The sequence below is a fragment of the Anas acuta genome, chromosome 12 (assembly GCF_963932015.1).
Source record: "Anas acuta chromosome 12, bAnaAcu1.1, whole genome shotgun sequence".
In the NCBI taxonomy this organism is placed as follows: Eukaryota; Metazoa; Chordata; class Aves; order Anseriformes; family Anatidae; genus Anas; species Anas acuta.
In genome coordinates, this window is record NC_088990.1 from 3,564,943 (window position 1) to 3,586,674 (window position 21,732).

Sequence of the window (21,732 nt, forward strand, 5' to 3'; positions counted from 1 at the left end):
CATTTATGTATTTTAGTCAGCCTATGAACTTGAGACGGAAAGGTGAAACTTTTGGAAGACCTTGAAGTGGTTGCACTGGAATTGGAGCAGGGAAAACCCAGCTATTCATAACTAGAGACTAGCTTGTTCCCCCTTCTGAAGCCCAGCTCTAGAGCGCAGAGTGAGTTTTATTCTCTGATTTACTGGTAAAATGCACATCTGAACTCCTACTCGAGGGGGCAAATTTGAGTACCAAATGCATTACCAGAATCACGTGCACCGGAGATGGGAAAAGGAGTAGAAGAGACAGACAAACATTGAGAGAAAATGTGTAAAGTGGTATCGTGTTATTAAAACATTACATTGGAAACAAACAGAACATAAACCAAAAAAAAGTGTTTTAACCAGATTCAACTTTTTTTTTTTCTTCTTAAAATTCAAATTGACCCAAAGCAAAAGCTTACATTGCAAAGGAAGAACAAAATACATCGTGATATTGATAACACAGAGTTGCATGGAAGCTGGACTTGTGGGAAGGTTGGGAGTTGCTTGTTACAACATCACTGGGGGCTCTGGACAGATTTAACTGAGAACGTTAGGATCCCAAATCTTTCAGCTAGTCCAGGTCCACCCTGGTAAACATGCTACATATTCTCTTTTGCCTCAGGGTATTTTTCTGATGAGTTTGTCCAGATGTGTTCTCCTACTATCGCCAACTACAGCCAAAAAAATGAGTTTTCCGTGCTATCCCAAGGAAGCCAAAGTTATTCCAAGCATGAGTGATAATGAATTTATAAAACAAAAAAACAAAACAAACAAACAAAAAAACACTCAAGAGCTTTTCAAACTAACAAGTATTGTCTATAATGTAAATAGTTTAGAAATATGGTAATTAAATAATCTAAAAAACACTCTTACTCTGCTGTACATTTATAAACATAAATATTTACAAAAACTTTCCGCTTTGTTTTAAAGGATGAGGTTTGCAGTTTGTTAATGATCAGAGTCTTTTCCTCATATTGATTCTTTGGTGTATTTGCCAATTTTTAAAGGTTTATTAAAAGTGTTAACTGTGAATTTTATGGTAATGGAACTAGGCTACACAACAGAACTGTGTTATGCACTTCTTTTTCCACATTCTAGTCCAAATGAAAAAAAATAAAAAAAATCCATTTTCTTCCTCAAAGTATTTGTGCACAATATTTAAAATAATCAAGAAGAACAGATTCGACATTACTGAAATTTGGGTAGGATTAACAATGAATAATCACACTTTACTTGGGCACGTGTATAACTTAAGATAGCGAGCAGAACTATCGGGAGGTTCAGAAATACACGTGCTGCAGTGCTTCACTGAATCAAGATCAGGGAAACCAGCTGCAAGAGATGGCTTAGCATATAAGACATGAGGGCTTCCCTCCCACCTTGGGGAGGGGAAAGAGGATAAGATGAAAATGAATTCAAAAGAAAGGCTTTTTACTGGCCTGAAGTGTATGTGTGTTCCCTTTAGGTGTCAGTTACTTAAAAGAAATAACCAAAAAACAAACCTCAAACAATAAATAATGGAATTACACATTTCTTCATTAAATAGCACTCTTGTTACCAACAAAGTCTTCCATAATTTTCTTCAGTCACAGCAACAGACAGAACAAATAATTTGCCTTAATATAGATCGCAACTAAAATATACTCTAGATTACCTTAGAAAATATTACTGTAAAAATTCAACGGGGAAGGATATTGGTTTAGACCAACTTACAAGTGTAGTGAACAATGCTAAGTACTTAAAGGAAAAAAAGCAGTTTTAAGGTTCTGATCTCATGTCACAAAAGCAAAGATTCATGCTTCAAATCTGCCAGTTCTTAACTTCCATCATGTCTCAGAGCTTAAAGATCCTAAGGGCCGACCCTTCCTGCTTCGGGAAAAGCTGGAGGAAATCCTCATGCACCCAGGCTCATGCACACACCCCAGCCACATGCTCAGTTTGTCTCCATGACAGTGCCACCACCATCACACGTCGTCTGCAGGAGCATCATCAAGCTCTACTGCCCAGAGGTGGCCACTGCTCACGTTTACTTTTAGTCACTGCTCGAGCAGGCTGGACTTGAACCGATGCAAGTTGGAGATAAAAAGGTTCAACATCCCACCGCCAATCCTCTGAGCCACGAATCTCCAAAATCACTTATTTTCGCTAGGAAACCTGATGCAAGGTCAGGCACAACAGGGAGACAACTGCTTGCTATAGTCCTGGGTGCAGGCATTATCAGTGATAACGTTCATGCTCAAGGAACTGCAACTGAGGGCTGTAAGATATTAAAAGGAACTAACATAGTTAAATGAGTATACCTGCTTCTCTTGCTTTTTTTTTTTTTAATATATATTTTTTAATACTAAATATTTTGAAAGTGACAGTGTTAAAAGTCACCATTGTTCCTTCCACCTTCCCGCTTCCATTGGTATAATTGGTATAAAAGCACTCCTGGTATCAGAGAGGCCCTTCTGGAGTCAGTCGGATGGCAAAACAAAAGTAGAAGACACTGGCAAGAACCTTATGATGACTCCATAATCCCTTGAAAATAAAGAGAGTGAAACAACTGCAATTTTTGGCCCAATCTTTTTTTTTTTTTTGATAGTGAGAACTTCATTTTTTATGGTCAGAAACAAAGCTCTTTAACAGATCTTTTCAATACCTAATATGAAAAACACATTCAGTAGCCGAATTGCAGTACTCCTTTCAGTTGCTGTTTTCGGATCAATAGGAAACCACACGATATTTGCAAAATTTAAGTTTCCAATATGAAGGGGGTGTTTTCTTGTTTGTGCACATATAAGATGCAACTTAACGCTTACGTGCACTTCCCACTCTCTAACCTGAAACAAATTGAATTTCAGAGCAATAACAACAAAATCCACCACTGCCTTTAAAATTGAAGGGGCTTGGCCAATTTCTTCTTTTTTAAATGGACACAATTTGGCTGAGAACCCGTAGATAAAATTTCAACTGAAAGTGAAATAAAGCAGGTTATACATTCATGAAATTCAGGGATTAATAACGAACAGCAACTGCCACCATCGTTTTAGTAATGTCACATCAACACTACAGTGAGGCAGCAGTTCCTATTCTCACAAATAATGCACTGAGACTAAATGAGGAATAGTGGGGGGAGGAAAAAAAATCACACATAAAGGGAAAATACATCAGAAAGATTATTGCACAGGAGGCACTGTATGAGGAACATAATACATTGGCTTCAAAAATCTAACTTTGTTTAACCTTAAGTTAATGTAAAAAATACCGAGGCCATGCCTCTTTGTAGTGTACTGTCACTGCTAAAAACAGACTTACAAACAGCCGCCCATTTTACAGGGAATGTCAGGAAAGAAGAGGGCCTGAATTTTATGGGCATCCAAACTACAGTAATAAGGAAGAGAATAAAATAAAAGAGCCAATGTATAGACCCTCGAATTGAATAGGGTGACTGCATTTTTTTCCTTTTTTTTTTAATTTCCAAATTATATTCATACAGTACCCAATGACACATTGATTATCAACTCTTCCCTCTATCCTGCAAAAACATCCACCCTGGTAGCTCCAACTGACAACAGGGCTCCGAAGGTCTCTCTCGGTATCCCTTTGCAGGACCGGTGCCTTGATTTCCGAACTCTTTGTTGAATAATTGCTCAGCATGCCAATTCCAACCAATCACTTCCCTTGAGAGGCTACATTCCATCCCCACCGCAAGTCCGCACACTTAATGTGAAAACAAACAAATGAAAACCCAACAGCAACTTTTAAAATGTAATATCGTATAGAAAGCTTGGACCTTGTAAACTTGGACCAAGAAACCAAAAATTAAGACCTTCTAGCGTGTGGTATAAAAAACCCAAGGAAGTGTATACCTGCCTTCTGACTTCACAGAAAAATCAGAATTTGCATAGGATATACTTTGTGCAAGGCAACAAGCCTCTTCAGTATCTGGAATATAACTAATCTTGCTCAGAGTTCTTCTCTTCATGGATATCAGATATAATCAAATTTGTGTTTTAAGTAGTCTTTCATGACCTTGGCAATGGGTAGTTCATCAAGTAGTTTTAGGTTTTGAAGGCCTATACACTGTCGGATTTTAATTCGGCATAGATCTTGCAAGTTTCTGGGCTGTCCTGAAAAGACAAAAGGAACACACAAAAGTAAAATGATCACATTTTAAACTTTAAGAGACTTTAAGAGATCATTTACTCAGTAAAATCACAGATGTTTGCTGTTTTCTGAGAGGAAGAAGGAAAGGGCATAGGCAGAGGGATGGAAAAAATTACCAAAAAAAAAAAAAGGTGGAAATTAGTACCTTTCTAATGAACAATAATTCAGTGAAATTAAGGGATGCATCCTAAAAGCACTGACATTTACATGCACATAATTTTACTCATGTCAGTGTAAAGTGACATTATCCACGTGAGGATTCCCCCGAGGTGGCAGCATATGCTCAAGTGTTTGCAGAACAGCATTACTAATCTATTTAACTTTTTGTGCATTTTTCTCTACCCCTGTATCACCTGGGGAAATAAACAAAAACAAGAACTTCACTCTTGCTTCTCTTCAGACACGAAGACAAAAACTTCTCCGTTCGACTGCAGCAGGAAGAGGCAGTCCCCTTAGAGAGCGAGGCTTACAAAAGTTATTCAAGGATCGCGTGGCAGAGTTAAAGACTGCTTTTTTCCTTTTAATGAAAAGACAAAGCCTTTAGGCTTTGGATGCAACCGCAACCTCGTCAAACAGAACGAGATGAAAATATGAGTTAACCGCTGTCTACAGAGGAAAAGCTTTACTGACATCACACAAACATGAATTTCTGGCAAGGATTTTCCAAAATAACTGGTTCCCTTTCAAACTCTATTCAGGAAACTGTTAGAAGTCAAACACCTTGAAAAATGGTCCCCCATGCAATATAACACAAGAAAGGTTAATCTAGCCTTGCATCTCAGCGTACCCAGTAATGGATCCCAAGGAAGAAGTGGGAAGGAAAAAAAAAAAAAAAAAAAGATCAGAACAAGAGACATTGAGAAATCCTGTCCCAATGTACCCTTCTAGCTTTCAGCACCAGTGGCTCCAGGCCTTCCTGAAGCAGAGATTGCACACAGATCTGGGTCTTTAATAGCTGTGAATGGCATGCCCTCTGTAAATCTGTCTAATGTTTTTTGAACCCATTCATACTTTCAGTATCCAAAACATCCTGTGGCAACAAATTTCACAATATAACGAGGCGTTGGCTGGAAAACTACAAAGTACTTTTATTTATTTTAGATCTGCTTCCTGATCGCTTTGTCGAGTGCCTAGCATTCTTGAAGTCACACAAAAAATAATAAATAATAGTTCTCACGCCAATCACGACGTTACATACCTTTATATTATTCTCCGTCCTCCACTCATGCTCGGTATCTCTTTCAAAAGCTGAAGATATTTACTTAATTTAAAAATTTCTCCAACAGGAGCCACTCCAAACCTCTGCCCAAACTAGCTGCCTGCCTTCGTACCTTTTTCTTATTCTTATTTTTTCTTATTCTCATTTCTTATTCTGCATCTTTTTTCGAAGTTACCCCAATAACACAAGGTTGATGTTTTGATCGCTGACTTAACTGCGTCACGGCGCGAGGAAGGAGCCTTACGCAGCTATGTCACCCCATGACTGCCCAAATCACAACGCTTATCCCAACACACGAGGCAGGTGCTTATGCCAACAGCCAGACAACCTGTCACCAGTGGAGCACCCTACTGCGACCTATTACCTGTATAATTATTAACGGTAAAGGACGGTGCTTGCCTTCACAGAGAAAAGTATGGTGATTTTATTGAGCTGTTTGACCCATCACGTCTTTAAAAAGCAGTACAAAGCATCAGAAGTCAATTTAAGTAAGCTAGATGGACCTTTCCAATTAGCTCTGAGCTGGCACCAATTAGAGGAGGTGCTTGGGGAACAAGGAATGCCTTCTGTCAGGGCTCCAGGCATCACCGGGCACCAAACCTGTTGGGGTGGGACGAGAGGGTTGATCCCAGCCTCCGCCGCACGCACGGCAGCCCCGACCCTTCCATCCTCCTCCTAGTCAGCGATAAGCCTCTCGGCTAAATAGACCTTGACGTTACGGGTTTATTAGATGTTCCTGGTAAGCACAGAGTAAAGAGATTACAAAACTATTTCCTGTTTTCTACTTCGGGCATTTTTGTAGATGGTTTCAGTTACCCTTTACAGGCAGTTCCCCTCTTTCTTCCCCCGTGTGGGTTTTTCTATAGAAATGGGCTGACAGACAGGTATATGCTTGGATTTATCTTAAGCACTAAAATTATCCAAGGTAAGCTAGCAGAAGTAATGCAGGAAAATAGTCTCAGTCTGTTTTTAAAGAAATTGGATTGGAAATTAGAGAGCATGAAAATTGGGAGTTTTTTTGTATCAGTTTATAATACTTTTATTATACTTATCACCACAGTAGCTAAATGTAATTAGCTCCAATACAGATCAGTAATTACTTTGTCCACTGGTGTTTTTTTCACCACTCAAAGGAATGGATTTATACAATTTGGACAACAGATGAATGCTCAAGCTTGAGGAAAAGTTATTTTTGGTAAGAAACCAAGCAGAGGAATCCTTATGGTGATAAAGAAAGAGTTCTAATACATTAAATGTGAATGAAAGCGGGGTTCTCAGAAGTTAACTGCAAACAGCAGCATTAGAGGCTACAGAGGACTATAAATCTGTATTTTCTGTATAAGAGTACACAATAATACAGCTATGAGACAATGATTTCTGGTTTCAGAAACAAATGCCTTTTAATTAACATCCTGTGGATTTCTTGAGAGCAAAATAGAACAGACAACTTAAAATACCCAGAAGAAATTGGTCACCAGCTAATTCAAAAAGACCCGATTATCAAATGTATGACATTTTCCCCTGATAAGCCTAAAAATATTTCCTGGGAATGTGTTAACAATGGACATTTCCAGTGTTAAGCACCAGTTGCTACATCTAGTGGCTGTTAGTGTCTTAGGTCACGCCTTACAAATTCCAGGGTTATTAATGCATTTGTGATTTATTAGAAACGGTGTCTAGAACACTTACTCATTCTTGATTGCATCTGAATGAAAAAGAAAAAAAAAAAGGATTACGGACCAACGTCAGTGAACCTTAGTTTGGCAAATGAAAAATGTTATTAGTAATTTGGCAAAGTACGGCAAGTTAAGCATTGAATAAAGTTATGTTTAAAAAAGATTACAAAACAACAATTTTGGTTATATCCTACATCACAAGTTTGGAAAGTTGTTTAAGCAAATAAGATAGAAAAGAGAATTAAAAAAAAAAAATTACAATCATTAAGATTGACCTAATTACTGTGGTTACGCAAGTGTGACATAAAACTAGTTCCACTAACAATCACCTTAAAAATAAATAAAATTCTTGATCCAGCGTCCAAGGGACACTTCAGCCCCAGCAGTGCTGCTATATCCTGGAGCAGCCAGGTTATTGTAGGGCTGCTATGTAAGCGGGCAGCAAACACCTGCAGCTGCTGGGAAGCTGAAGATTTGCTCGTGTGTTCACAGAAATGAGTTAGATACTTCTGCAGATTTATTTTGCAAGCTTTAAGGTGACAGAAAATAAAGTATTAACTACACAAAAAAGAGAAGTATAGCTTATCTTTGTTTTCCATAGCTCATGCTATGTGCGGTAATGGGAAGCAGAAATCCCCACCAACACACCTCTTGTGTAGTTTCCCAAGCATGACGGAAAAGTTTCTTCCGAACAGAAGAAATGTAAAACATGGGATTATAAAATAAAGTTTTTTTTAAAAAGTTTGTTCTCTCTACAGGTAGCAGACCTCAGTATGTAAAAGTTTAATCGTTTTCCTAACTCGGTTCAACTGGTCACAAAGTTCCAGACATTTTTTTTCCCCTTAACTAATTATTAAGAAATAATGAAATAATGCTTTTTAAAATTACTATTAACAGATTGGCCGCCTCTGGTAAAACAAGAGGACAAAAATGCATGTTTTAACTACAACAACTTGTTACAATTAGTTGTGAATTTCCATTCAATACATTCTTCTTTTTCTTTCTGCAGTTTCAAGATCTTCTGCAGACAAGTTGTTTCAAACAGAGCTGGCCTCTGTGCAAGCCCCAGCTTCACTCACGGAAGTCTGAAGTCACGGTAATGTTCATTATATCCTCAAATAATTTACCAGCAAGCTCAATTTCAATACAGTTAAACTTGGGCCTCTTGTTTTATTGAGCACAAACAATTTCTTTAACATCCGTGTGCATTAGTTACAAGAGCTGGGAGGGACAAGGTAAACAGCGAGCTTTGAAGCTCTTTAAAAATAGCGGAGTAAAGGGTCCCAGTTCTTTAGAACATTGCAGTGGTTTATCTCTGGGCATCCTACATCATGAACCAGCCAAGCTTTTATTTTAAAATGTGTGTCTAAGAGCTGTAGACAGAGGAAGGCTGGCAGCTCTGTGACGAGGACATGTAAAAGCAGGGGTTGCGTGGTCTTCTCCACCAGGCCCCAAAGCCTACCCAAAGGCCTGAGTGGGGCCTGGTTCATCTTCCTCCGGCCTTCACCCGTTCCCCATCCCATACCCACGACCAGCACAACCACAAACCTGGCCCTTGGCACATCCCGTTTGTACAGATGTGGAAGCTTTCATTTTGGGGAATGCTGTACTTTTATCTTACGTTAGTCTCCTCAACACTAATTCGAAGGGTGTGATCAGAATCTAATGTATTGCTTATTCATCGGTGGTCTTCAGAATTTTTCTGCTAGCAATTGTGTTTTGAAGAAGTCACATCTGTGGATTCAAGTGACAGAGATGGATGAGGATGGAGGAGAACATAGCTTTGTAACAGCCACAATGAAGGGATAGGACACAGAGAGCGTTTAAAAATCAAAGCCTGAAAAATGTTGGCCTTTCTCAATAAACACTATTAATTCTGTGTCACGTATTTATGTATCTACGGACATAATTTGGATATAGTACCGTCTTTCTAGACAGCATACACTACTAGGCCACACGTACACAGGAATATTCCCCCAACAAATTCTGCAAAGTTTAGGATTCCTACCTACGCAAAGAATTGTGTGTTGTTGTAATGACTTCTCCACAGCTTATCCATTTAGAACTGTGCCAGGCCATTTCTCCTATGTAGACATGCTCCCCAACAAACAAAAGACTAACCTGTCACTGTCTATAGTTAAGGATCATTGGCATAATATTAGGTCTTAGTACCCCTGACAAAGCTGGCTCTTAAGGAGTGTCTTACCCAGTTTTAAGCAAAAGTCTTATGAAGGTGGAGAAGGGGGCACTGCCTATCACCCCCCTCCATGGAAGATACAAGAGCAGTTACCACGAACAGCTCCATGCTGTTACCCAGCAGAGTGATTAGTAGTAACTACAATTTATGCAATTGTAAGCTGTTAGAAAATCCTCTCTGTTTTTCTGTTTCCCCTACTAAAAAGAAGAAAAATTAGAGTCCTTTTAAAAGCAAACAATCAGTATCACTTGTTTGAAGGGGATAGGCAACTTCTGAAGAAGTCAGAAAATGAACAGGAACAGCAATTTTGTGTTTTGCCCACAGTTTTCTCTGCCCACAGTTTTCTCTGCAATATTAATACATTTCTCCAGAAAGCTTACAGTAGTATTTCTCAAATTGAGCCTCTGCCTCTCCTGGGAATTGTGAAAGGCTGAAAACAGTAGCAAGAAACCACTTGGTAGTTTCCTTTTAGTTACAAACAAAACTTCAAGTTTGGTGAAATACTAAAGGAAGTTGAAAGCAGACTGACTTATAGCTGGCAGCAGCTCAGTTCCTCTGAAGTATGGCAGTGTTTGTATCTTCAGCTAACTACTGAACTCATTCAGCAACTAGATTTAGCTAAGTCTGTTGGCTTCCAGAGCTGGGGGACAGAGGGAGAGCAGGAAAGACTTAAGAGAACTGACCATATCTACTGGAAACTCACATTCAAAAAGCCAGTGGCACAGGTTAACATACATCCCCATCAGCCAAAAAAGGCACCACTGAGGATGCATAAGCAAGCAGGATCCTACTGCAAGGATGCAATCACCTAGGAAATAGATACAGCTGAACTGAACAGGAATTGGTCGCTCACCACAACAGGAGTGGGTCGCTAATAGCTTAGAAAATGCAGTTGCTTGTACTCTAGTATAAAAAAAAATAATCATGTAAATAAACACAAAACAAGCTAAAAAACTATGGAGGATTTTTGGTTTTGGCACTCAGGATGCCAGAAAAAAAGCTACAACAGTATCAAGATGTATATCAATTTGTATCAAGAATTTGTCTGAAATATGTTGATACAAGACATGCAGGACTGCATCTACAGAGAGGGAGAAAGCAAACATACATGTATTCCTCCAACTAGTAACTAGCTCAAAAGGGCAAAGATAGCTTTTAATTAATCACTGTAACTGGGTATCATACAAACTTCTTAAAAAGTTCTGGTTTAATTTTGTGCCTTTGTTAGAAATACCTGAGCACTACTTATACTTTCGTTACTCTTTGAAAACTAATTTTTCATAGTGATTTCTGCATATCTATTAAATTCCAGTATTTCTGGCACAAAAAATATGCACCAAAGAGGAGTGGTTTTGGACCAAAAACCTTCCAAAGCATCCAACAATATAAAAAAATAATTCAACTGCTTAAGGTAAGCACTGAACTGTGGTCTAATTTAGTAATTACATTTTAAAACATCACACTAAGTAATTCTGATCTGAGAGTTAAATAATTAATCAAAAGTTACCTTTTTTTTTTTTTTCCTAGGAAGAAAGCAATAAGGCCATGTTGTTGTTTTTTTTTTTTTTTAAACGAAGTTATCAAAAACTACACTGGTCTTCACAAAATATTTACCTGCAATCTGCAGAAAGTAATCATGATTCAGACAATATTTGTTTATTACAGATCCAGCTAAAATGAAAACTAACTGTCCTACCCCAGTTCCCTGCATAACTCCGGATGACAAAGCAAACCACATTCATTAGTGCAAGGCTTCTGGCAGCACCCAAGGAAGCAGTCAAAACTTGCAATTCCAGTAAGTTTCCTCTGTGTTATAACAAACATGAAGATATTGTTTCCTCTGCAGTTACCCACATAATAAAATATGTAGAGATCTATTTAATTCACTACACTCCCGTATTCATAGATGTTTAAACTATGCAGAGATCCTTTTAAAAATGTTCTTCCAGTTAAAAAAAAAAAAAAAAAAAAAAAGTCTAGTGAAAATAAAGTCATCTTTATTTAACAAAAGGATAAAGGCAAAGAATATATAATAATTTCCTCAGCAGGACTTTTGTCTAAAATTTTCTGCAGGTTTACATTGTCACATAAATCTTCTACACATAAAAATATACTCTCTAATCCAAGCCAAAGATTTGTCCTTTGGAAAATAAAAAAATTGAATGCAGATGAAATATTTGTAATTTCATTCATTCAGTGATCTTTAGATCTTGTTCCAGATCTGAAACTAGTTCTTTGATACCCGTTAACATACTTGCCATATTACACTACTGTGGCCATATCCATTTACTTCACTATCTGCCTCAACACAGACAGGCAACTCGCATGGCTAGTCATAGACTCTCTTGTCTGCTATGTTATCTGAACAGTGATTAAATTAAATGAGTGCTATGGGAAGAAAGAAAAGGTTCGAGCTTTTTTCTTTTTTTAGATCATACTTCAGTTTCTAGCATCTTAAAATTTATTTAAACTTTTAAGTACATTTTTCTAATACTTGCTAGAGGTAGGAAAAATGCATTCTCATTTGTTAGCTTTAATATTCTCAAATCTCATTCAACATTAACCTCAATATTCCATCCAAGCCTGGAAATGCACAGGTTAATTCTGCAGACACATACAAGACTAAAAAAAATAAATAATAAATGCATCTCTATCTTTATATAGAGAGGCATTCCTTTTAATTTTCCATTCAGTATGCATCTCAATTTTGCATTAGTGCTTTCCAACCTTAACCCACCAACAGTCTTGAAGAGGCAGGTACAGATCCTGTACAACTGAAGAATAACACTTCAGTATTCTAAAAACAAGCTCTTTATCAGATGATCTCAGATACTATTGCAGCTACTAGTAATTGTTTTTGGAGTGCAAAAGTGTAATACGGAAAACTCATAAAAGAAGAGGAAGGCAATAAATAATTAAGTATCTTTCAGTAGTGCTTTTTTCACTGGGAATTTTTTTAATAATACAAAAATGAGTAAGGAAAAAAAAGGAGGTAAGAGCAACTGTCTAAGCATCAAATGACTAAAAACTTAATTGTTCTCAACTTCCAAATTCATGCTTAAATATTGAGATGCAACTACAGAATAATTTTGTTCTTCTTGAAATTATTCTAAGAGTAAAGGAATGTCCACCTACAACCAGGAAGGGTATCAGACTTCCAGCAACAAAGCAAGCAAAATCCAAAGGTGCTAAACTTACCAACTTTCAGAGTCAATACTAAGTATTTCTGAGAGCTTGGTCTCCTGCCTGCTATTTGCAACTATGGACCTAGACTAAAGGATGCGATTATTACCCATTACAGGATGTACCAAAACAAAACTGTTTCTGGGGATCTGAAAATGTAAAAATATGTTTTCTCAGGATAAAACAACAAAAATAGCAACTTACATTTCATATGCAGACTGCTAAATAATATTCCTTTTATCTGAAGCACGCAAGTGCTTTCACTGGAAGAAATCAGTTTGATAACTTTCAGAATTTACATATGTTAATCTGTAAACTTAAAAAAAAAAAAAAAGTGAAATGTACTGCAAGTAAAAACTAGTTCTTGCTTTACAATTAAATATATTCTTCAGCCTCTGGACCCACATATAAAACTTGCAGCTACAGATTTCTGCATTAAGCATGGAGTATAATTTTCAATTAAGCAAACTAGAAATTCCTGTTAAGCCCTAAGATCCAGGCACTGTTACCAACCACAAGAGATAATTTCAGTAAGACTTCTCTAAAAAAAAAAAAATAATAATAATTTGTAATTCCCCCCCTCCCCAGTAAATACATATTACAATAGACAGATTCTTCCCCGAAGTGCTACAGGGTAAGCGCTCAACAATTCCCTGTATACAGTCTGATCTAATTGGGAACTACCAAAATCCCAGCTCATTCTTTACCCATTTTCTCTCCTACACCATCTCATTGCAATGATTATTCATGAAAACAGTGGAAGACAGTGTTTGTAGATTTATAATAAGGGCAGCAGAGTCTGTTTATAGCTGTTTGTAAACACATATTCATAATAATTTTGCTCAGAAGCACAAAGCTGAAGTGTTTTTGTCAGCACTAGTCCTCCCTGCTTTCCCAGTTCTCCCTCCATCAGCACAAAATTGAAATAGTTCCAGGACTGTTCTGTTTGCCACGAATTTAAGCTGCCTTCTTTGTTGCAGAATTTATTTCTCACTTGAATGAAATGAGTCCTTTAAAGCCTTAAGGTATGGAACCTGCAACCTAAATATAAGCTACAGGACTGATTCCCAACTTTCTGAATCAGCCTGTAGACATTGAGAAAAACTGAATAGCCCTTCACGCTTAGGGCTATGTTCTAAGACTGTGAAAAATTGCAAGTCTGGTATTATATCATCTACTAATAACCCTGACTGTGCTACTACATAGTGAGTGGCTCCCAAAAAGGAAAGCTGGAAGAAATGTGTATGAATGAAAAGGGACAGGCGAAGTAAAATACTAAGAAATAAACGTAACTGATTGATTTCATCAACTCCTACCTTTCCAAAAATTCTCTTTGTATTTCAGATATAAGCAAAAGCACCACCACAAATCGGGAAAACAAAAATGAAATTCCAAATGCTTTTTTGTGTCATTTACTGACAACAGATCGCAGCTGATTCACCCCAACCCACACTAAATCGCAGTTTCTTTGCAGAAAATACAGGGTGCTTAATTCTCAACAAAACTACCACGGGGAAAAAAAAAAAAAAGAGTAACCACCACAGGGAAAAAGATGATACATGACATACCCCACCCTTCTCTGTTCAGATCATCCTAGCTGGATGATAAACATGTTAAGATAGCTTGATAAATTGCATTAAACTCCTGCTAATTGCTAATAAGCAGTTCCTAAATGCTTTTAGGTAATACTGTAATTGGATAACATTATTGCATGTAGAATGGAGTATAAGAAAACTTCCAGCAGGCCTAGCACACCAAAACTGACAAACAAAACCGATCAGAACATTAGCAGCAGAATACTCTCAGGTTAAGTGTCAGAAGTGACGATGAGTTCAAATCCTTTTCAATTTTCAGAGATACCACCAAAATCAAATCAGAGCTACACAGCATATGAATCCCCCGAGCCGCACGAATAAACTATGCCACTTTGTTGTCTGGTGTAGGGGAGAGGAGAGGGAACGTGGGAGAGCAAAATGCAGCAAAAGCTCTTTTCCTGCCCCAGTTGTATTGCCAGATGAAAAAGCCAGCAACAGCAGAGCATTTGCACGGTGCTAAACACGCAAAAGACCCTAAAAAAAAGAAAAGCAAAACCCAAACATCTTATGTGCTAAGGCCATTAATAAAACTAGTTTTACAGTTCACTTTTCTTTTTAATTTATGCTTCCTGCTGATACTTAAACAAGACTAATTGAAATGAAATATACTCAACAGTAGCACCTTCGCCAAGTAAGAGATTCCCAGTTTCACAATCCCTTCACCTTCCCAGAAACTGTCTAGTGCATTTAAATAGCATCAAGGGGCAGAGAGGAAGCATTTTTTTCTGGGGCTAAATTCAAAGAAGGCTTTTAGAGGACATTGTGTCCCGTCATTAACTTTTCTTACATACATACTTGTCACTTCTTGTAAGAAATCCAGACAGGGTCGGCTACTTCCAGAAATACTTATTGAAACAGCCAGTGGGGTCTGTCCTTCATAGTTCCTTGTGTTAGTGTCCGCTCCGTAATTATATAACATTTGTGCACAAAGCACATCATCTCTAAGAGCAGACAAGTGTAAGGGCGTCTGTCCATCTTCCAAGCGACCCAAGTTTGTGTCCGCCCCTCTCTGAAGGAACATTCGGCAGTACGAGTGATTGCTTTTGATCACAGCGTATCGTAACAGGAAACCATTTTGAATGTCGATGTTGGCATTGTGATCCAGGAGGATTTTCACACAGCTTGACCTCTCTCGGATAATGGCCAGCTGGAGCGGTGTGGTACCTTTATCACTGAGCGGATCAACCTCAGCCTTGAACTCCAACAGGAGCCTGACAAATGAGTCTCTGCCATAGTGGGCTGCTACATGGAGGGGAGTCCAACCATCGTTGCTTTTTGCATTAATAATGTCACTTCTATATTCAGATTCCAACATCAAGCGTGCAATCCTCGCTCGGCCATGCATGGCTGCATAATGCAGAGCAGTGAAGCCTCCAATTAAGTCCTTAACTGTGGGATCAGCTGAAGTTAAAATAAAATTAAAAAATAATTAGAAGGCGTTACAGTAATCCAGAGCTGCAAACAAATAATCAAATGATTGAATGTTATTCTTTTCAGGCATAACAAGACAGGATTTTTTTTGTACTTCAAAATAATTCTTGCTTTCAAGAACCAAATGCTATTTTAAAGAAAAAGCTAAATTATATTTATGAAAGAATTACACAAAAAAGACCTTTTCTTTCATATACATATGTTTCCATTTGACAAATAGTTTTCCACATCTTTCTAGCACTCTTAGGCTAATTACTCAAATCTCTGTCCATCCAGTTTTCCTCCAGCTCTGTAATATTACATTTCTTTCTCAATGCTGAGCTTTTTTATTTTCCCTTGTGTTGCTTCTTGGTCTTAAAAAGAAGCATGTGTAGAAACATCTGCTGTCCCAAATTGCGGATGTTTTGTGGTCTGGCAGGATTGTATTGTTTTTAGGGTGTAATACTGTATTAGGTAAAATGTTTCTCTGTGGTCTGCAGGATTTCCAAAGCATGTAGGATATATGTTATTTTAGATTATCTTGATAAAATTTGTTTTTATAAATGATGAATCTGTTCTGAATTTATACTTTTACAAAAATTTTAGATTTTACAGGAATGTAAGCAACCACGTATGGAAGGAGTCAGGAGAAATGTTAGTGCAGAGTACAAGTGATTAGACAGATAGCCCCCCACGCACCCCAACACAGCACAAAAACATCATCTGATTTATGAATTTAAAAACAGAACTTAACCAAATCAATTTACTTAATTTCCTCAGCACACCCAGACTTGTAAATCAAATGACTATTCCCACGTACCCAACTAATTACTGGAGGAAAGGTGCGTGCCTCATTACCCTTTCTCAGCTAGAAAACAAGCCAGGCTGCAAGCTTTCTCCTTCCAGCATCGGTAGATGTTGCCTAACGGATGGTGAAGAGTACAAACCACAGCTTGGAAGTTTGAGGCACTTTCCTAACCTAAGCTTCCCAGCTGGTAAAAGGAGATACTGTCTGCACAAGAGACTAGCATTAAGCTGACATATTTTTAATATGCCTGTGCAGCATCTACTGAAACAACTGCTGGGTCCTGTTCTTCATAGTTCCTTGTATTTGTTTCCGCTCCATAAACACACAACATTTGCAGCACAAAGAACAAATCATCTCTAAGAGCCGACAAGCGTAAGGGTGCCTGCCCACCTTCCCTAATCTTGACAGCGCTGTCCTTGCACCTTGGCATTGAGTTCTTTGTGGATTCCTCATCTATATAAGCGAGTTAAGTTCACAGTGTGAACTACAAACTAGTTTAGTCTAGATCTAATGATGGTCTGAACATGCAAACGTGCCATCAGGAAACAGGAATGAGCTTCCCAATATGGATGTACTGCAACCACATCCAGATAACACACTGAGACAGATGCCCTGCCAAAATAATAGTGCAGGAAAGACAGAGTTCAGAACACAGCTGCAAAGGTGATCCAGCAGCTCTAAGGAATTTTTAAGATTTAAAGAGAAGACTGAAGGAAGGAAAAAAACAACACAAACTAGTGGAGTCTGGCTAGGCAATTAAAATAGCACATGTAGAAATAACACGTAAGAACGGCCTCTATTAAGTAAATAGAGTAGGAACCTAGAAATAACGAAAGACAGATTAAGGAAAGTGCCTTGGTAAACAGCCTACTTCCTAGTCTTTGCTGAAAAGCAGGAGTTTCAGTGCCCTGTAAAGTTACACTAACCTGAGTTAAAGCAATTGCCGAAGCATCCACAGGTTGGCAGGAAAAAGACGACCTTGACTGAATAGGTGGTTGCTAACCTGCACTATGACGGTGTCAGGTATTTTCGCAGAGAATCAGTACAACCCACACAGTCATTGAAGACTGAGACACTGCATCAAAGTGATGTGAGCTGCTCCCAGGATCTTTCTTTGCACTGCTCAGACTATTCTAGATTAACTCCTGACTGGTGATAGATAAAGTTAGTAGCACAAGCATGAGAATTAAGATGCAGAGGGATGATACATTCTGAGAAGCAGAATTAGGGAGAAAGTTGGACATAACAGAAGGAGACAGCAGCAGCCAGGGCCATTTTTCACAAAAATAGTTAAAATATAAAATTGACAAGCACTGTTTCATATTCTGCCTTCTCTCTTCCACTCCGTTTTGGGCATGCAAGTCAATCATTTCTTCCTTCTAGCTGAGGCACAAGATATTGCTGCTAGCCTGCTTAGTCTATGCCATTTCTGAAGTCAATCAGATCTGCCCCAAATTGTGTGCATGTGTGTACAAATATTTTTATACAAGTTGTAATCCACAAGCTACGGTTTAGTTCACAAAATAAGGATGTGCCTTCTCCATGATTTTAAGTTCCTTTCCGTATTTTCTCTCCTCTCAAAATTTCATCACATTAAGGTCAAACAAAAAAATACAATGTCACGTAAGACAAGTGTCTCAAGAAGAATAGGAAAGAAATGTCTTACCTGGGCAACGAGGGAACACAAACAACTAACCTTCCAAAACCAAGCCTGGTAACAAAAACTCACAATAAAAATATTGTGATTCCTGTTAAGATTATGGGCTTTTAGTGAGCTAAGGGTAGCAGTTACCCCCTTGATTAAGGAAGCAATTTTAACAAGACCAAAACATTATCTGCTGCTACTCAGCAAATGTCTTGCTGCCACCTCCTGTAAAACTTTTGAACTGCATAAGGGCTTTTTAGCAGAAGTTGGACCTGTGTTATATCACATACAATTTCTATCCTTTCAGTCCCTGTATTAGCAAAAAGAATACTGCAAAGCTGATGTTTTCTTAAAAACTTTGGTTGCTATACTTTTTTAAAATATAAAAAAAAAAAAAAAAGTCTTCAACATATTGTAAAGTAACTCTCTCCCCCTGGAATGCAAGCAAGGTAGAAATGAATTGGGAAAGAATTCACTTAGCTTACCTTTCAGATTCTGCAGAGGGGTAAAAAAGTACCTGGTACAAGCGTATTTAACTAGGAAGGGATGAAGCCAGCACTTGCCAGCATTTCTTTATCTTGCCTCCATCCTGATTGTTTGACAATTATAGTTATTTCTTCTCAAGCTTCCCATAAATTTGGGGATAGCAGAATCTAGAAATATGAACAGCTGCATTTGGTCACTTCTAATGTTCTTAAATATAATGCAAAATACAGTGACATAAACCTTGAGCTGCTTATCAAGGGTACTGAATTACTATAATCAACCTCACTTGAGACAGAAAATTGCAACACAATGATACTCGTGATCTTAGTTCATTTTAAAGCTGGGGACCTAAACTAGTCATTTAAACTCAACTGTTAATGAGACTCATTTTTAATACTGTAATCTACAGAACATATAGATTCCTAAAGAAAAGTCTAAAATTTTAGTTTTAATTTACTGCTCAGTGGGACAGCTTCCCTTCTTTCATGACACTTTCATTAGCTTACTCTATCAGTCTCATTTGGGAAGCCAAGAAAGCAGTGCTTCTGGCTTCATAAAGCACTTCTGTTATTTCAAGCAAACTCCCCCCAGCTAGGACTTAATTCTGACCATGTGGTTTAGAAACGTGGTTTAGAAACATGGCTACTGCATGACTAATTTTTAGGACATTGATACAAAAGACATCCACAAAGGCATTACTACACAAGACCACTCTGAGCTTTAGGGAGGGATGAGCATTTGCCATTCTTTAGTTTCTCCTGGATTCTCCATGACCTTAAAGCTAGGCACCTTGCAGCCAAGACTAAAAATAAATACATCTGCTTAGATACTTCCGTTACTTTTCAGTTTCTGAGAGCTTTAGCAAATCATTTTCACTTTAACACAAGTAACAAGAAGCTGTCCTGCTCAATTAACGTTGAGAGTTATCACCAAGAGACAGATAGCAACTGCATGCTTTCAGGACCTTAGCTGGTGGTTACTAACTGTGCTAACTGTGATGGGAATTAAACAAACTGGTTTTGTGCAGTGTTATATTGAAACAGACAATACCTTATTTTAAAAGCAAAGAATACATTTAAAGGGGGAAAAAAAAAGCTTGCTATGCTATGCAAAAAATCTAAGATCACTGAAAACTACATCCCCAGTTTTTGTTTTGTTCTCTTACTGAGCTTTGTGACTTTGGATTGTTCCTGTGGATAGCAAGAGCTAGCTTCACAGAAACTTCCTTTTATTAAAATGTGACAAATACTTTAAGTAAAATCACTATTTTTCACTTATGAAAACTAAGCTTCTCCACCCTTCAGTTTCCACATTTCATAAGAATACTTGTTATCTGACCTATAACCTCTGTACCTAGCTGCTATTTCTGCTGGCTTTACCCTTCAATTTGAACTGCTACTTTAGGCGTTCTGCCCATCTATCTGTCTCTCCTCCTTGTTTAGCAGAAAATAAATGCTTCCTCCTGTTCCACCACCTCCGCTCCAATCAGCCAAGCTGCATACACAATGCTGTCCCCTGGCTCTTTTCTTTGCTGGCGAGCAATGCTGGAAGAAGAGAGAAAAAGCAGGAGGCAGCTAGGTCATGACTCCCATAAGAAGCTACCTCTTATTTCCAGGTCAGCGATCAGATTCCTTCTCAGTGTTTATTAGCCAAAATCCATCTCAAACTCACTACCACTCAAGCCTATGTCAGGGCTCTTCCAGCGTCCAAGATCTGAGGCATGGCACGCTACCCTCAGCAACAGCCCAGCATGGTTTTCTCATTCCTGTCCTATGAACATATTTCCAGCTCTGCTAGGCTTTGGCATCACATCTATCACCAGTCTCCCCCGTCCTTCCACTAACCCTCAAGTACCTTCTTTTCTCCAAAACTTCATCCACTCCCTCCCCTTTATTACCAATACACATCTCTAGTCAGTTCTATATTCTGCTTACTGTAAATTTCATACCAGAAAATGACTTTTTTCACCCCAATATCACTTGGGTCCAAAGGGATTAACACCCAATGTCAAACTAATCTACTTCTCAAGAGGGAGGAAGGTGGAGACTTAAGAAAGGTAGACACAAACCTCTCACTAACGAGGCAAGCATGATTACGTTCGCTTTTAACAGTCAGCTCATTCACTGCTTATTAGCTCACTTGTGACATTATTATGTTTTAAACACTCATTATCTTTTATGCCTCTGTTTTGAGGCAAAACAAGGTAAGGCACAAAACAGTGCCAATTTTCTGAAGGGAGGCTCAGCTACAGAAAAGCTGCTGTAGATGACTAACCCTCACACTATTTGTTACTCAACTTTCTAGTCCTGGTGATTAAACTCCGTGCTGCTTCCAGCACAAGGAATCTGTCTCATTACAGACAGTTTTCATTGGGCATTATATTCTGCTTGTACTTCATATAGAAAACAGAAGCAACAAAAGATAGAAAACCAAAACAAAACACCATGCCAGCAGCTATTTAATAGCAAAACCTATACAATGAAGATAAATAGGGTTTATGCTTTTGTTTTTCCAGCTCATCTTCAAGCTCACAAAGTTATAGCATACATTTTGAGACCCACAGCCTATAAAAATGAAGATTTGAAATTATCTACAGTATTACATTTTAAAAGTAGAATTTTTAAGTTATTTATTTGTACAATTCAGTTGCTTCCCCCCCCCTTCCAGTAACAACATTGAGGGTTTGACAGTATTGTATACTTAGAATTTGCAGTAGTTATGTATAAACGGGGTCCAGTTGTTCAGGCTGTATTTCACTCCTGCTCTGAAATAACGTACCATTAATTGGGCAAATATCACAAGCCCATTAATGCCACTCAGTTTTAAGGGTGATTTATCTATACTTCTGACAAATACTGCAATAGAAACAAGGGGACCATGACCAAGCCTCAGATAAGTAAAGCATCAAAAAGATGATTCATTTCAGTTTCCATGGGGCTAAAAACATCTTAGTTCATGATTAAGTTGATAAGAACGGTGCTAGAGCAGAGGATGCTGTTCTTTAAGAACACTATTCAGAATGTGGAGAACGTCCCATTTTTGGTTTTCCTCACTAGTGTCACATTAGAAGTTTAAGACTATCAATTTCTAAACCTTCAGGTAGCCTTGGAAAAAGATACAGCAGAAAGAAATTCTGACTGTACCATTCAATAGGGAATACACATCACCCAAGCAATTATATCACTTAAATAAAACTTAATTAGTTCTTGAAATAAAGCTTGGCTATCATTAGATGCAGGAGAGACGTAAACTCAGCTGGACTAGCTGACACTCAAACCCCTGCGGAGAGTAATGTTATCATAAAGTTCAGCAGACTGTGTTAAAACCTACACAGAAA

General features: G+C 38.1%; 1 protein-coding gene across 6 annotated transcripts in view; it reads right to left on the reverse strand.

Moving 5' to 3' along the window:
* Window positions 1-375: 375 nt before the first annotated feature.
* The window catches only part of ASB7 (ankyrin repeat and SOCS box containing 7), a 31,698-nt gene continuing 10,341 nt past the window's right edge, over window positions 376-21,732 (reverse strand). For 4 of the 6 annotated variants that reach the window (XM_068695395.1, XM_068695396.1, XM_068695397.1 and 1 more), the window contains 2 exons: window positions 14,842-15,447; window positions 376-4,139 (listed from right to left, as the gene is read on the reverse strand). In XM_068695395.1, the coding sequence (XP_068551496.1) occupies window positions 4,000-4,139; window positions 14,842-15,447 (746 nt within the window). In that variant the 3' untranslated portion in view covers window positions 376-3,999. Of the gene's footprint in view, window positions 4,140-4,721; window positions 8,806-12,655; window positions 12,768-14,841; window positions 15,448-21,732 lie in introns of those variants that run through there. The other 2 variants (XR_011100574.1, XR_011100575.1) reach the window with 2 other exon arrangements.